This window comes from Polypterus senegalus, chromosome 1 (genome assembly GCF_016835505.1).
Source record: "Polypterus senegalus isolate Bchr_013 chromosome 1, ASM1683550v1, whole genome shotgun sequence".
Classification (NCBI taxonomy): Eukaryota; Metazoa; Chordata; class Cladistia; order Polypteriformes; family Polypteridae; genus Polypterus; species Polypterus senegalus.
Window position 1 is genome coordinate 190280048 of NC_053154.1, and position 18004 is coordinate 190298051.

Below are 18004 nucleotides of genomic sequence, written 5' to 3' on the forward strand. Positions count from 1 at the left end.
ATTAATGAGTCTTCTTTCATGACAGACTTATTAGCTGAAACGTCGACTAACGGGTAAACATGTCAGTAGTACTCCGTTTTAGACCCGCCTATGACCCCCGTTATCTGAGGTGAACATCTTGGAGTCCTGCAGGTGTGGCAGCACCTTGTTTTATGCGCTTCAATCGCACATCTGGATGAAAGCGCTGAGAGGTGCTGATGTGCGGCCGACACCTGCTGCAAAAGCGGGCTGTTGTAGAAAAGCTCATGAGTGGTACGACTTTGCTTTTCGTTTCTCTGACCAGCAAACGTTGGGCGTGCTGGCGTCTGTGCCACTCCGTTTCACATTACTCTGGCTTGCCGCACCTCCGGGGTGAGCCACTGGGTGGCGTACTGCCGGGCAGATGCCATCGCATTCAGTGCCGAACATCTGGGCTGAGCCACTGATAGAGCAAGGGGAGGAGCTCGGACGGGGGCTTGCCCGGCCCTTTAATTGTGCGCAACGCTGTGGGCGAAAAACGAGGGGCGAAGTGGCCGCTTGTTGATTCCGCACTGTTGAGATTTACCAGATCTTCTTTACTTTGCCAGAGGCAGGTAGACGCATCTGAGCCCAACGCCGAAGCCCAGGTAATTATTAGCAGTGCTGTTCGGGTCAACGTACTGGAGGAGGGGACGACGAATCACCGCCGAGCTGCGTTTCTCGAAACGGAGGAAGGAAAGCAAAGAACCGGAGGACTGGCGAGAGCAGCCTGCGCTTCTCTCTGCTTGTTCTCTCCTCCCGTGTTGCGGATTCCCTTTCGTTGAAGATGGCGGCCCCGATGCTCTCCGGCAGGACAGGATCTGTCAGTAACTCGGCTATGAACACCGGACTGAACAACAATAACAAGCCGGTCGGCGGCTTCCCGGAGCTCGACTTCAGGTCTGGGGCGCGCATGGAGGAGCTCAACCGGCTCATCCAGGAGTTCGGCAAGCACGAGCAACGCGAGTACGATGATCAGCGGGCTCTGGAGATCCATACGGCCAAGGACTTCATCTTCTCAATGCTGGGTGAGTCACCTCTCAATGAATGCTAGGTGAGCGCCGCTTTTACATTCCGTAGTTGCGCTCAGGGGGATGCGAAGAGCTTTAGTGATCACTTGGTGGGTTTCTGCCAAGAGAATGCAGGCAGTAGCTTGTTTGGTATTCTATGTGTATCTTTTTTTTTTTACCGGTTCAGATTTCAAAGTACTTATGCTTTCAAGCGAGACGTTTCACGTGTCGGGGTCCCTTCTCACCTCCCCTTTCTGTGCCTGATGAGTTCCAATTATAGCGATCTTCTCCCTAATGTCCCTCAGTGGTGTTCTTTACTTCTGATTTTAGTTTGGCCCATCACTGCACTTTTGATTTCAGTTTTATATTGGTTGCCTTCGACATTACAAATAATGGTATACACGTACAGTAGCATTTTATATTTTCTTTGAAGTAAAACTTTTGAATAGCTGCAGCTTACACTTCTGAAGTTTTTCCCTGATAAGGAAAAAGATAATTGAATGTACAGTTATCTTCATCTTCTGGTATGAAACAGTCAGAAGGCAAACTGGCCTAAAGAATAGAAGCTGCTAAACTGACATTTTTTGTCAGTCTTGTATTTTGCAATTGTCTTCTCATACTATGATTTTTTTTTTGTATTTCGGGTTGTTATTTAAGCTGCACAACTCTTGTGTATTGCATATGTAGGTCCTCTTATAATTGTGTTTGCTTTGCAATTTGGTCCACTGAGTTTGGGAAAGCACCACTTCATTGACATCCATCTTGTTTTCCTATTCAACCACAAAGCTCACTTGAGGGTTTATGGAAATTCTCAGCTATCTTCTTTAGACTTCTACAGGGTTCAGTGGCATCTGCCATGCTTCGTTATTCACCCTGTGGAGACTGTTTCAGTGATACCAATTATTTTTCTCCATTCCATCTGTAGAGTTCTTTAGGTGAGTTATTGGGCCAATGGTGTCCTTGTTTCTCAAGTATGGGAAGTACTCGCTTCATTATGTTCATCTTGTTGCTAACAGATGTCCCCTGGGGAGGTACTGATTTGATATTTTTGTTCGCTGAAAGAATTCCTAATTCATCCACTAAGTATCCATCCAGTTGTTTGTTCAGTCCAGCCATTCAAATGATTTGGGAGAATACTGTTTTGTGTGTTTCTGTAGTGAGTTGATTTTAAAAAAAGGGATATTTAAGTTGACATGTGTAGATCACTTGCTGGATTACTTGATGTGGATACCCATGTCTCCTGTATGTTTTTGGGATTGATTCAGCAAAATCTATAACCAGTCTTGAATCCAGTCATATAAGATGTGGTGCTGGCTGGTCGGACTGTATCTTGTTGCTCCTAGCCATCTAGAGAAGTACTAGTTTGAAGGTGTCCTTTCTTTCCAAGTTCTAATGTGTAATTTTAGAGTGGATATTGATGGGCTTTCCTGTTTCTCTGTGGGATTGACTCAGAAGTGTTCATCATGTTTCAGCAGTCTGTTTGTGGAGTTCATACTAGAGAATATTGTTTCTCTAGTATAACCACAGAGGTCCCTGGGGAGGTATTGTTTCAGAGGTGTCTGCATTGTTTCTCTAGTCACTGTAGAGGTCACTTGGAGGGGGTTCTGGGTCAATGGCATCCGTCATGTTTATCTGTTTCAGCCACATCTGTTGCTTGGCATTTATTGGTTTGTCCCTCTTAATTCTTTCATTTCACTACGTTGGCCAATAAATAGTTGCCATTTCATCTGCATTTATTTTCATTCAGTAGTCTACTACAAAAATAAGTTTGGGAGAATACTCCTAGGGCTGTGTGCAGCTTTTGTCTAGTTCATCTATGACTATAGACACCCCCCTTGTAACTTGTCCTTATTTTTCTGGCTCCGATACATTGATAATTTGGTGACTAGATGTGTCTTGGTGGGTATACGTGGTGGTAATTGCCCTGTTTTTTCTAGTCGACCTGCAGAGGTCACATAGTTACCCTACTTTGATACTCTCCTCCTCATTTTAAATGAATAGATAATTAGGGAAAGAACAGTCATTTAAATCAATAATTCGTACTTCAATATTTCAAATCACAAATATGTTCATTCAAGTAGGTGTTCAATTCTGGTGGCCATTTGAATAGTTTTATGCAATATGTATGACAGTACAGAGACCATTAATGAACTTTTTTCATAACGGTGTTTAATAAACTTTCAAAGATTTGTTAGGTTATGGTACTAATGTTTAAACATGCTGAATGCAGTTTATTCACAAAACTAATAAAAGTTGAATTAATAACACGTTAAAAATGTTGTTCTACTTCTCATTCCAATATGTTAAGTCCTTTTTTTTTCTTTTGTTAATGGAACTTCACAATTTCTGTAGTCAAATTTATGCTTAATTTGATGACAAATGTCTGTTTGTCTGCACTCATGAAATGACATCATCCAAACTAAGTGGCATGCTCTTTATGGGAATGTATATACATTATGTGGGATTCAGAAATTTCTCATAGGAGTAACCCGGACTGGACAATTAGTTGTGGAGGTGCACTCCTAAATGACATTATTTGTGATTTGTTAATTTTAAAATACATTCATTAATGCTTTTGGTAAACTTCAGTTAGGAATCAGTGTGCTTCCAGAGGGAAACAACTTATATTCCCTCTTCCCATTGCTGTTTTATAGTAACTGGCATGCTGCGAATCCCCTTAGATTTCTACCTTGGCCTTTTTGGTGCTGGAAGACTTGTGTACTGCAATGATCCTTCCATATATGTTTCCAGTGTTCCTGATACTTTCTAAAAAAGGATCAAACAAAAAATGTCAGATGCTTCCGGTATGCTCAAATGAATCGAGCAGAGCCTCTCCTGTAAGAGGGATCCACTCCTGGAACCAGGCCTAAGAACGGAGTTGGTGTCGGTGAACTAGGTGACCCAAGAAACATAGTCAAGCTTGTTCTGAAAATCCTATGTGTAGCTGCCACCTGGGCTCACCAGCCACAAGGCGATAGATGAAGGTTGGGTACAATGGCACTTAGGTGATGGGCAAGTGTGGGACAGTTTTTCAAGCATATTATACCTTGACAATGGAAACTGGTTCTTGGATTGTGGAACACCGCCTCACTGGTGGGCAGTGAGTCAGAGCTCATGTGGAAGATTGGAATCATACTGACTAGATGTGTAGTACATAATTGAACTGCTCTATGTGCTAGGGTAAGCTCATTAGGTTTTTTTAAGGCGGATAACTGGTCACCGATTTTATGTTACGTGATTGGCTGATGCGGATAATTTTTTTTCCACCCCTTTATTACGTAAGCTTCTGCATACCCAGACACACAGAAACCTTATGTCCCATATTCAAGCGTATTTATATAATTAAACTGTTGGACATGGGTGCTATCTGTAATTTTTTTTATTAACAAGATGAAGTTCTGTAGACTTATTGTTCAGTGACCATAAAAATATTAAATAAAATTTCCTTAAATTGCATACTTTAACTAATGATGAAAAATGTGTAGTCATAATACATATGGTATTAAAGAAAATAAATGCTTTTCATAATTACAAACTGTCATATTGTTTAACTTTTTTCTGTGATGTGAAACGAATCTGAAACGAAGCTCAATTTAAAAAAAGTAGTTTTCACTATTTCTCTAACAAAAAAATATATACACACTCTCACACAGTGTATTTAATTAATATTGGCAATTAAACACTGCTTAAATGTAAATATACCTTCACTTATAGGTTTTAATCATTAATTGCACTGCAGCTTCTTTGCTGTTAATATAAAATATATCTTTTACTATGTTTATACATTTTGTTGTTCAGTGTATCAGCTATGCATTCATAATTCTTGAGGTTTAATTATAAATATGGATTACCATTTTAATTATGTAGCAGTTGTTTCTTACCAAACCTTATGTTGTGTGACACACAGCAACAAATAAAAAAGCACAGTACAAATCTTTTAAAAACGTGCAAATGTATCAAATGTTCATAAGTTGTTTATCAAGAAGACAAAAGATTAATATCTTAACTGGTTTATAAGTAAAAGACACATTTTTCTTTTTCCAATTGAAAATGTAAGCTGCTGTACTTAAAACAAGCTTGCTGTTTAAACTAAAACTGTCCTTTTTTATTATTTTTATTTCTTAAAAATGTATCCGTCTAAAATAAAGAGCTCTGAATTCATTAAATAAGCTTTTTTTTTTTTTATTACTGCTTGTCTATTTGCACCAGAAGACAACTCGATTTTATTTCTCTATGTTTATTACTCCGCTTTCTTTAACATAAAGGCTAATATTGCAATTGTATTTTGCAAAACAAGACTCGATTTCCTGCCCTTTGCAAACTTTCTGTAGTGTTAACAGCAAAAAGACACATGCTGGCTGAACTACCATAACACATTATGAAACGAAATTACTGTAAAAGTTAGAAAAGGAGGGGCTGAAAAGACTGGTTATTGTAATTGGCCAATTTGCTGATCACTTTTGTTTGTGAAAATCTGCCAATTTTTGATAGTATACATGTACGGTAGCAACAAGGGTGGTCTCTTCCTTGCTCTGGAGTTGACGTGCCGATGAGGCCTGGGGCAGGTGTGGAGATACTCCTCACTCTTTACCATATGGTTGGAGTTTATTCCCGGAAGAAGGGATTATTGCATAAATGCATTCTCAAACATGATGACAATGTATAAATTCCACATGAAAAATGATGATGTGTGTGATTCAAACTCAAGTAGCTGGAGATGTGAGTGGGCAACTGCAGTGGTGTCCATGGTTTCATGGTATTGTTTCTCAATGCCAAATAGAAAAGAGTTAAGGTAACTGTGATGAGTTGTTTGACACTGGATTAATGTGCTCAAAATGGTTTAATTTACTGGCTCTATAATAGAGTCCTTTTGGGAGATTTCAGTTCTTCTTACGGGACTGACTGGGATACTTGGACGGACCATCATTTTGAGGAACCATGTGATCTTAACCAGGTGTTGAATTGTTTTTGGATTTCTTTGCCAGTCATTGATTTCCATAAGTATACCTTGGGCCAGATGCTAATAATAATTGATTTTTATGATTGAATCGTCTGTTTATAGGTCCAGATCTTCTGATCATTTGGGTAAAGAACTATGCCGAAGCATAATTGATCATACATTGTGGTAAGCTGGTTTAGACGGATGGAGTGCTTGCTGGACAGATCTAGAAACGGGCAATTAGGAGCTGCTGGGAATAGCTAGTGAATGCTTCTGTTCAGGATGAGATAATCTCTTCATTTTGTGGCGTCTACAGCCTTATATCAGAATAAGCATAATGAAACTGATAATGAAATTATACGTACTATCAATCTTTGCTTAATGAAAGGAGCAACTGAATATACTAAATTATATTACAGTAATATGTAGTGCATGGCCAAATACCGCACTGTTTATCACTCTGTTTATTCAATAAGTCTAGAGTTTTCACATATATCATTTCAATTAATAGTGCACAAGCTATGAAGGCTTTTTGCTTGCAGGCCAATTTGTCTTTGCACCAGTCAGGTGAACTTTGTTCAGCTTTACATGTAAATCCAGCATCAGTCTCCATATCAATGATATGTTGATTTTTTTCACATTGGACAGAATTTTGTCCATTTCTTTGATAATAGAAACTATACCACAAAATATGGAAAGGGTTATTCTGTTAGTGATGGGACCATATACAAATATATCCAAGTTTAATGGTGGATTGAGGAATCCTGCCATTTTGCATAGAGGAGTTCAGTGTAGAGAAAAGCTGAGTGGGAATCACCTATTTGATTTAGGATATCAGATTTTGGAAACTGATTTCAATAGTGACATTACTAAACACAGAAGTCCACTAACGTGTTTTTATTGATGTGGGAGGAAAATCTACACAAACATGGTGAGAATGTATAAATTCCATATGGAAAATGACCAGATGTGTGATTCAAACCCAAGTACAGTAACTGGATTTGTGAGAGGGCAACTGCAGTGCTATCCATGGTTTCATGATATTCACGTTTCTCAAGGCCAAACAGAAAAATGATGAGAAAACTGGGTTTGGCTACATGTTTGATTCACCTTTATGCCATTGTTGGAGTGGCTTATCTTTTCTTTTACTTCCAGTAATGGCTATGTGTGCTTTTCAGGTGCCCATGTTCACTTTTTCTGGTGAGTAGTTGCTTTGGCTTGTGTGTGATTTATAGATATGTATGTTTTCTGCTTTTTGTAACAGTTCTCAAAGACTATAGAAGCATAAATGTTGCTGTTTATCTAGTTAGCTTTAAAAATCACACATAGGCCCTCTACACAGTTCAAGGTGCACAGCACAAGCCATTTTCAAGCTTTGCTTTGGAAGTGTACTGGTCAGCAAGTGCTATTTTGTTACTTCCAACATGGTTTTCTCTGGTCACCATAATAGGAAATTACACTGTTGATGTTTTGGACCATTCACTTCACCAGAGTGTCAGGAGGTTTTGGAAGAAATCACCATTTCCTAATGCTCAAAAGCATTTTTTTATCTTGAATTGTTCTGACCTTCTCTGAGCATATTTCTTGTTTTGAAGTGCTGTCACTTGACAGCCCTGATGTCATGATGGACTGGATCACCAGGTGATGTCACCCTAATCTCTTGCTGAGTCTCCTAAATACATTTACATCTTGAAAGGATTTTCTTCCCACCGCACACTTCATCTGACCATCTTCTCTAGTCAGGGATGTCTAGTATTTAGTGCTGCTGCCTCACAGCTCCAGTTTTCTGGGTTTAAATGTTGGCTTGGTTATTGACTTTATTGTCTTTGCCGGTTCCCAATTTGCCTGTGTGTGTTTTTCTTTGGGGTTTCTTCTTCACATCCCATTGTTTTTCTGATTAGACACTATGCATTGGCAGGGCATTGGCGATTATGAAAGTTTGCCCATTCGTGTGTCCTGTGACAAGGGTTCTGAGATCAGTTTCCAGTACTTTTTCCCATTCTGTGTTTTAATAATGCATTGAGGGCAACTGGAGACAAACCGGTAGATGTTTTCATGTCGTTTCAATGGTAATGTCAATACTAAATTATGCACATTCCTTCTTGTCCAGCTGCTGTCATCAGGTGGGAGTGGCCATCCAGCTTCACATATTGCCCAGTTTTTGCTTCACAAGGTAGAAGGGACGGGGTCAGTTTTATTCCAATGTAAAACCATTTTGTTTAACTGTATACATATTTTTGGCTGGTTTCATCATTTGTTCATTCATTTGAATTAATTTAGTTAAAATGCCCAAACAGATTTCCCACTTCAATGCTGAGAGCAGTAGAGGGGAGGGGCAGGATCCTTCTCTTCGGTCTGCGCTTTTAACCTGGCAAATGAGAGTATCAGATGTTGCTTAGCAACAGAACATGGCCTTGTCAGCCAAGATGAAATGTAGTTAATGGTGGGGCCCCTATGCACTCCTGTGACCTCCATAAGTGCTGCGTTGTGTTTTTTTTTTTTTTGTGCCTTTCAGGCAGATTATCTAAATGATTGCTTAGTAAGTTCCATATAGTTTTTTATGCAGAAGCACCTTCCCTTTAATTAATCGATCAGTCTCTCTCATATAGAGCACCTTTTATATTATGCCACTTATACATTTCACGTCAGTTGGTTTTATGTTATATAGCCCCTTTAAACTTCACATCACAAAGCACTTTGCAAGTGCATAGTCTCTGTCAATACATGTTTGCTGTAAATTGTTTCATTTACAGTGTAATGGGAACCAGTAACATCACAACCCTCTATAGTCAACAGTGATTGACCCCTAGGAGTTCAACCAGAACTCAGCCCTGCAGGGGACATGTGCTGAGAGAATCGGGAGAAGTAATCGCTCTGAGGTTTTATAATATTTTATATAATACATTATATAATGCGTTAAGTAAGTCTTACTGAGAACTCGGCCACTAAGAAGTTCAGTCATTTTATTACACTGTATTTAACAATCCTTTGAGCACTATTGCAGAATATTTTAAATCGCTTTTTTATCTTATGCTGTGTTTTTTTTTTTTTTAAGTTTTATATTGTACCTCTTTATGCTAAGCACAAAGAGCGTAGCATGGATCCAAGCAACAAAAATAGTTCACATCCAATGTCCAGCTACAGCCTGTGGAGTTTCTCCTGGTATTCTTCCCTTATTTGAGTGTGCTTGGTGCCTTATGCTGTCAGGTTAGGCACTGACTTCCTCTGACCCTGAAATGGATTAATCAGGCTTGAGAATATTCATTTGAAAATCACATACATATTTTTAACTAATAAAACAGAAAAGTTGTAAGGAAATGTGTGGTCCCAAATGCAAAAAACCCGTTTAACTGCCATTTGGGATGAGGGCGTGACTGTAGAGAATAAGTCTGTCTGGTGACAGCTGCATCTTTCAGAGCACTGGCTCACTAACTGAGAGGTATGATCTGGTTTTTATTGTCTGATGCCAGAATTATGGGCAAAAATAGTACAATTGGGTTTCTTCTGGGTTGTCATCTTTCATTGTGAGGATGGAAGTAGAAGCTGAGTGTGATTATGTGCAGCCTCCCCAGTCTTTTCCCTGTCCTCACAAGGTACTCCCCTAATTTTATGTGCTTGAGTATATTTTTTGCACTCATACTGGATACTATAACAAGATGCTTTGATTTGACTTTAGGATTATCCATCCATTTTTTTGTGTCCACTTATTTCATTACAGGATTATAGTACTAGGGTGTTGTACCGTGTTAGCCATTATGAATGTAGACAAAAGCCAAGCAAAATGACACCTTTTATTGGCTAACTAAAAAGATTACAATATGCAAGCTTTCAAGGCAACTCCGGCCCTCGAGTTGCCTCGAAAGCTTGCATATTGTAATCTTTTTAGTTAGCCAATAAAAAAGTGTCATTTTGCTTGGCTTTTGTCTACATTACAGGATTATTTAATTTATGTACTTGCAAAGTCTCGTGCAGTTCAAGAACCAATCCTAGATGGAACGCAAATCTGTCTTGGCACACTCTCATGAACAGCTGGCCAGTTTATACTGTAGTCTGCAACACACGCACATCTTCTAGTTGTAAAAAAAAACCAGAGTACCAAGAAAGAAAAGAAACGTTACAAACATGAGAAAGAAACAATGACCGGATAGCAATGGAACCCTGCTGGAACTGTGAGGAAGATATACTGACAGCACCACCCAAACAAAATATGATGAACATTTATAGTAGTACCAGATTAGCATATATAGTATCACAAACACATTTTTATTAACATATGATGCAATGTTAAATTCATCAAGTCTATATAAACTATGAATAAAAATTTCATTAAACCAACACTGATCTATGCTTTGGTGACAAAATGGCGCAGTGTTAGCACTGCTGTCTTGAAGTAAGGAGACCAGTGTTTTCATCCCAGGTTCTCCCTGCATGGAGTATATGAGGATTTCCTCCCACTGTCCAAAGACATGCAAGTTAGCTGAAATGGCAACACTAAATTGGCCCTCAAGAGTGTGTGTGTGTGTGTGTGTGTGTGTGTGTGTGTTTGCTTGCTTGCTTTGCAATAAACTGACACCCTGCTCAAGGTTTATTTCTTCCCTGTGTCCTGTGCTAGGTGGGATAGGCTCTAACATGACCCTAGTCTGGATTGAGTGGCTTAGAAAATATCTGTGCTTGTTTTCCAGAACAAAAGATTTAACATAACTGTTCCAGGTCCATGGCTTGAATTACAGCCTGGACTTTCTCTCTGCGTGTAATTTTTTATTTATATATATATTATTTTACTCTAGATGTACTAAGTGGGTATGTGTTTCTGTTTTTGTGTGTGTGTGTGCGCACATACACACACACTCTATGGCCTAGCACCCCAGCTGGTTTCCATCTGCTGCCTAATGCTGCTGGGAAACACCTGCTCACTGCAGCCCTAAACTGGATAAGATGATTTGAAAATGTGGCAGGAGGAGAAAGGCTGGTTTTAGAATGTAGTAGGGAACAGGTATTTCATTAGTGTGGATATGAGTGTACTGAATATGAAGTAAAACAATGCATAAACAGTGGAGGAAAGCCACACTTACCTGTGTTTTATTTTGGTGATGTTTTGAAATAGGTTTGTAACTGTATTATCTTAGGAACAGTAATGGCACACTGCATGATAACGTGCAGTGAATACACTTGACTTGAGCATTCACAGTTTTCATACTCTTTCTCTGTACGTTTAGCATTCATTTGCTCACAGGCGGATGTGCTTGCTGCTTCCTGAGCAGCTCTTTTCTCCATCCTAGCAACCCTCTTCTCTTCTTTCATCGGCATCTTTTCACGTTATAACTGATTAAGTCAGTGTTTGTTGCAATTACTTAGTACATTTTCTTTAATTTTTAAGTTAAGCTGGCACTTAAGTCTTCAATCTGCCTCAGGAATGATTTAAGATATGTAGAGGTAGGGGAAGTGACAGCTAAGGTGGTAAGGATGAGAATGGCGCCTGTACACATGCGCCGCACGGCCACCCTGCTGGCCGCTGCTGAGAACTGATTCTACAATAAAATAAAATATAAAGAGGAATAACCTTGGAGATCAGTCGTCACCCCGAAAGCGGATAGTAGATGTCACGTAGTATATGTGTACCAAATTTCAGGTCAATAGGTCAAATGGTTTGCGAGCTACAGGTGATTTAAAATCCAGGACAGATAAACGGACAGCCATGGTAGCATGTTCTATATAAAGATGAGTGAGACAAAACTTGCACATTTAGTTTAACACACACAACCCCTGTCTACATTTTAATGGTGTGCAGTATGTATGTTCCTCTTGTGGCTGGAGTTTATATCCGTTTTGTTAATTTGTTACTTTTGCTAATTGTTTGCTTCATTCCCGATGCCTGTGTTTTATATTGGTTACATTTTGTGGGTGGATGCCCAAAATGTGGGGCCACCTGCCAGTCACCAGAAGGCACTTCCCTCAGCCCTATAAAAGTGAGGCTGCCTATAGTTCTCGTGGTTCATTTGGAATGTAGTTGGGAGTTGGTAAGTGTTTGTTGCTATTCTTTCTGTGCTTTATTTATTGGGATTTTTGTTTTTGCTCCCTTCTTCTCCTCTTTGGATTTTATATTTGAAGTTTGTTCACCTCGTCTTTTTAGGCCCTTTTTGCCTTATATGCTCCTCAGAGATTCTGGTTATTAGTGTTTTTGTGAAGAATACATTTTATTTATAAAGATTCTATGTTTGCTTTTGTTACGAGCCAGGTTTGACTACTTGGAATTGTTGATATATTTTGGGACTTTGAAAACTTGAAAGTCCCCAAGTACATAACATGTTCATTGCCAGTCCACTACTTAGTACTCCACATAGGGAATCGCCTTCTTTGGCATTAACAATGTTTGGGTGTCCCCGAGACATGTATGGTTCATACACCTTTTGGTTATATGCTTCTTACTAACCAACAGTGCCTGTTTTCCTTATTGAGGTGCTCCTCTTAGCCTTGATAACCCTTCAGGTCAGAGCAAATGGCAGTCTTCCCTACATCAGGTGACCTAATGTTTACTTTTATTACTTGAATCACTCTAGATATAAAGACAGTCTATTAAAAATAATTTAGTATTTATTAAAATATAACACCACCAGTAGAAGAAAGTATTGAAGAAGATAGAAATAGATAGAAAAATCTAGATGTACTGTATATAGTCCTAGAAAGCTTACTCAATCAACAATATCGAAGTGGATGCTGTCCTGGTTGGCTTTTTGATTGATTCTGATACACGAGTTACATTCTGTGGCATCCATACAAAATGGTCTCTCTCCTTGTTTCTGATGTGTCTCAGTATCGGACCATTCATTTTGCATTTTTTTTTTATAACTCTGTTTTTTCTGGCAGTTTAAGTAGCATTCATTTGACACCTGCATTGGTGTTATGTTGGGATGGAGAATGAAAAGCCCAGAACATAGGGTATTTCACTTTGTAGCATTGCAGATGCCTTTATGGTGCAGCTGAAGATTGTAATCCTTAACTTCCCTTGAATTGGTCCCATTTTTCAGCTACACTGCAAAGTGCAGTACTGCATGCATGGCTGATTTGAAAGCGCAGATTAAGCATGTTGTACTGTTCAGGATGAGACTTGGAGACAAATTACTGTAGTGATTTGTGGAAACGGAGGTTTAGGGTGTTGATTCAAGTTTGCATCTATTTTTTTAGTCCTGACTAAACATCCATCTTTTGAAAAATGCTATTTCAGTTCAGTGACTTTAAAAATACATCAAAATAAGCTGATTTTCCACAAGTGTTGCGTGTAAAGACTTGAAATCAAAACAATTCATGTAAGGCTTTTTGTCATATTCAATAATGAATAACAAGTGAAATAATTAAAACAATATTTAACAATTAAAGACCTTCAAAGCCAACGTTGCATAAGTGTGCACAGGCCTTATAATGGGTAAAATTGTTCAGCTTTAACCAGTTCCATTCCAAGTTATCCTCATTGAGGTCCAATTACCTTTTTACGTCTGCTGAATTGATTCTTATTAGTTTTAAATAGTCTTCAGTTCTGTAAGATTTTCCTGAAATTTATCTAGCTTTATAGTGCATAGTTCACAAAGAAAAAACAATAGATCTGTGGGATTCTATTGCTACAAAACGTGGAGAGGATTAGAAAAGAGTTCTGAATTTGAAACCAAATCATCCCATAAACATTGCACAGTTGAAATAATTTTTGCATGGAATATTGGGGAAAATCTCTCTTCCAGAAACCAGTAGACCATTCTTTGAAATAATTACTTGAGGTTGTTTCTGCCTAAGGGGGCATTACCAGCTATGAGAGCCAAGGAAGTGCTTACTGTTTCCACAGACAAAAATGGCATAGCTGTTCATTTCGCACTGAATAAAGCCAAATTTTCATTTTTTTCCCCCAGTTATATCACCTTTTTCTTAAGATACTGTTTTAATGAAGATCACATCTTCACAGGTTCAAATTAGTTAAAAAAATTCATGAGGTATATTTACATTTTCACACGAATATACATAACATTTACATTTATTTGCTTGGCAGATGCTTTTATCCAAAGTGACTTACAAAGGAGGTAAACATAATTGGTTAACATTAGGCAAGGGACTGTTTGTTCAGTAAGTGTAATAGAACAGGTAACACAAGTTGATTGCCCCAGTGAACATATACAATAACTAATACATTTACAATCCCAGATTAACAATTCTTAAAGCAATTAAACTTATGTAACAACAAATCAACCAACAATATCAAAGATCACAGGGCAAAGTCGTAAAAAACCCCCTCGTTCCAATCAGTCATACAGATATTCACAGAACAGATGGGTCTTCAATTGTTTCTTACATACATTGAGGCAATCAACAGTTTGGATGGAGGTGGGCAGCTCATTCCTCCAACTAGGAACTACACAGGAAGAGAGTCTTGATTGAGATACCATACTGAGGTGGCATCACCAGATGCTATTCACTGGGAGGCCTGAGTGGATGAGATGGAGCATAGAACCTCACCAGTGTTTCCATATGCTCGGATGCTGACCCATTGACTTCTCTGTAGGCATGCATCAGGGGTTTGAACTTAATGCTTAGTGCTGCTACAGGGAGCCAGTGTAGCGACCAGAAAATAGCAGTGACATGTTACCGTCTCGGCTGGTTAAATACAAGATGCACATGCAGGTACTTCTGCTAGAAGTGAGTTGCAGTAGTCCAGGTGTGATAAAACCAGAGCCAGGACGGGAAGTTTTACTATATACTTTGTCAGATAAGGTTTTATCTTGCATACAGCATGAACAAGAAACAGTAGAAAAGTGGTAAGAAAAAGATAACTGCTCATCAATGACCACACCAAGGTTGCATACCAACTTAGCAATTGGAGTGTGCCTTGTAAAGCTGAATTAAATAAATATCAAAATTTCCTTTCAAAATGGTATTTTTCTGAATGTTGTCAGTTGCTAAAGGTTTTATTTCAGGTAAAGTGCCTATATGTATTCTGTTTGTTTTAAATGGCAAAATCAACACAGCTGCAGTGCATACAGTTTAAACAGAAATTGCTAAGGTGTTCATGAAAACCACAGCTTGTCTCAGCCATGTGTTAGTCCAGCTTGCCTACCAGATGTTGCTGACACTTGTAATGATCTGCATATTGTATGAAACTGGCATTTAAATTTCAGTCCCTTAAGATTAGGGGCATGTGGCAATTCTGTCTGCAAAAACCACTCACTATTTATTTATTTTACAACCTTTTTAAATGGAAAGCTTAGTGATGTATAGAACTTTAGTGTTATGGCAAGGGGTTAATGCTTTTCACTGGACAGTGGTTTGCATATCTTCCACACAGAAATTGTGTGCACAGAGTTTGAATGCTGTCTCTGTGTTTTGTGGGGGTTTCTCTATATACGCCAGTTTTCCTCCCATATCTCCAAAGACATGCATGTTACATTAGCTGCCAACTCTAAACTTTCCCTGCAATGGTCAGACTCCTGGACCAGGGCTGTTTCCTGCCTAGTGCCCGATGCTGCCTGAACGGGCTTTCCCATGTGGATTAAGCAGGTTTCAGAATTTTAAGTCATGGATTGTAGTGAAAACGGCGTTTGTAATGAAGTTTGAATTTTTGTATGTTTACTGGTGAGAACCTGCAACATGTGGCGTGTGCTTGGTGAGAAATATGCTCAGGGTGTGTTGACCCCTCCTGTCTCACTGCCATTACAAGTTCATCCTGAGGGTATATTAGTAGTAGGATGTGAACACCAAGCACTGCATCAGACAGGAGCTGTTTTAACAAGGTGAGCTGAAGAGAGACCCTCTCAGCCAGCTTCCAGCAAGGCATCTGACCTTACGAGTGTTAACCTCCTATGCAGCTGCAAGTTCATTCAGCCTACCAAATGGGGCAAAGAATGTGAGCCCCTCAAAAATGTTCTAAAAAACAAATCAAGCCCTGATATTTCTCAAGTTGTTAGCCAGTATTGCCACATTTGACTGATTGTTACTGTTCACTAACCAGTGCATGGAGGATATTTCATTTGTACCTGGAAGAATGTGAAGTATTAATTTCTGACCTTTAGTTGTTCCGTTTACCAAAGCTGTTTCCTTCCAGATTGGGTTCCAGGTTACCTATTAAATTGTTGCCTAGAGGGGATGGTTTTCCCTAAAAATGTCGTCATCTAAAACCGCAGGTTGTGGATTGTGGACAGAAGTTCAGAATTTCACTCTTACATTGTGTTTATGGGAAGGCCCAGTTTTCTCATGGTAATGATTTTGCAGAGCTAGAGACTGTCCCTGGAGCAATCTTCAAAAAAAAGGGCATCAGTCCATCACAGTGCACATTCTGTTCACAAGTGTGCAATTTAGAGTCCCAAATCGCCATCAAAGAAAAGCAAAGTGCACAGAAGAAGCACCAGTTCAAAGGTGTTTGAAAGACCACAGTGTGTGCCTGAATTAATTTAATTCAAATGTTCTATTGTGTTTTGCTATATTAAGGTAATTTAAGGCATGAAGAAAAGCAAACGAAGGTTGCAGTGCTTCAGTGCTTTCAGGTCTAAGTTCCACCTTAAATTTTGAATATTCTATTTTCCCTTATAAACAAACCAGCTTTTTTTTTTTTTGAACCTGATTTTCCCACAGGGTTAATGGGAGCCAAACAATCCTCAGACAGGATATCAGCAGTTCATTTCAGGATACTCCAGCTCGCACATCTACGTTCTCCCATTGTAGGCTGATTTAAGCATCACCAGTTGACATAACTGGCATGTCTTTAGGATTTGAGAGAGAAACTTAAAGACTCCACATAGCCAAAGTTAAGAAGTAGTAGACTTTCATAAAAATTCCCTTTAAAAAGTTATATACTGGAAAACAAGAGTTACTAGCTTGTTTGTCAGTGAGTGGAAGCAAGCACAGTAGTGTATGTAGGAAAGAAGTGGAGGCATTATGCAATTCATTATTCATGACTTTGTGTGCCAGTGGCCTGGTGTATTAAGCATTCTGGGGTTGTGTGGATATTGTCTTCCATAGATTTTTGGAGATACTCCCTTGTAACAATCTCTTATACTCTTTACAAAATGTATGTATAAAACCCTTTTTATGCCATTAATATTTCTATAAATCTGTACAGTAAGACCAATTTTTTGTTAAACACATTGTACAAGGCAGAAAACGTACCCATCTGCATTCACACAAGATCATGTCAACGTTTGTTACCTTATGTGTTTTGTAAAAAATTTAATTTTTTACCAAACTTTTCATATTTTAAGCCAGAGGTGGTTCTTGTGCAATTTTCTTTGCTCTTTGATCCATCGGTCTGCTTTATTGAATAATGATTTGCTGGCATGAACTGGATGGCTAAATCACTAAAGTCCTGGCTCAACACTTTCATCCTATTAAGGGTGACCCAGTCCCAGAATCCAATAATAGGATGTTTGCTCTTGTATGAGACTGATGCTCCTGGTGCTGATATACTGTAACTCTTTTCTGTATATCTGGAGGTTTGTATGCTTTGGTTGACGTAGCATTTTGTCAGCAGGTAACCGCTGACTTCTGAAGTTAATGAAGTAGTTAACAGAATTAATTAGGCAGATAATTATGTAGTTAATCATCTTATTAATTACTTGATTATCTAAGCAGTCGAAGAATTTGTTAAATTCTATAATTCATTCATTTGCTGAACCCACTTAATCCCCTTTTGGGCTTAAGCTGAAGTCTATCCTGGTAGTATGGGATTTAAGACTGCCACTAAGAGGGGTGTTGGTCTGAATAGTTATACTTAATTAGTCTTGAACCTCCATCCACTGTTTACTCCTGTCTTGCCTCAAGTGCCACTGGCATAGGTTATAGCCCCTGCAAAACATAGTGGTTTTTTTTTTTTTTTTAAAAATTGTAATTGTATAACTGGATTATTATCAGTGGTTTTGATTTATGGTGGAGTGTAAAATGCGTGGTATATAACGTATAGGTTGTTAAATATTTTGTATGGTTTTAATTGTAGAATTAGCATTTTACTTGTTATAATGCTTAAAGGGGAAGAAATATGGGCAAACCAATTATTTTTCTACCCCCAAAGCTGTAGGAATGCTGTTTTTTA

The 18004-nt window shown here is 38.8% G+C and overlaps 1 protein-coding gene across 1 annotated transcript in view; it reads left to right on the forward strand.

The window, feature by feature from the left end:
- Positions 1 to 394: 394 nt before the first annotated feature.
- LOC120537000 (protein MB21D2) overlaps positions 395 to 18004 on the forward strand; it is a 44806-nt gene continuing 27196 nt past the window's right edge. Inside the window, exon 1 of the mRNA XM_039765593.1 lies at positions 395 to 1025. Coding sequence (XP_039621527.1) covers positions 785 to 1025 — 241 coding nt within the window. The 5' untranslated portion in view covers positions 395 to 784. The remainder of the gene's footprint in view (positions 1026 to 18004) is intronic.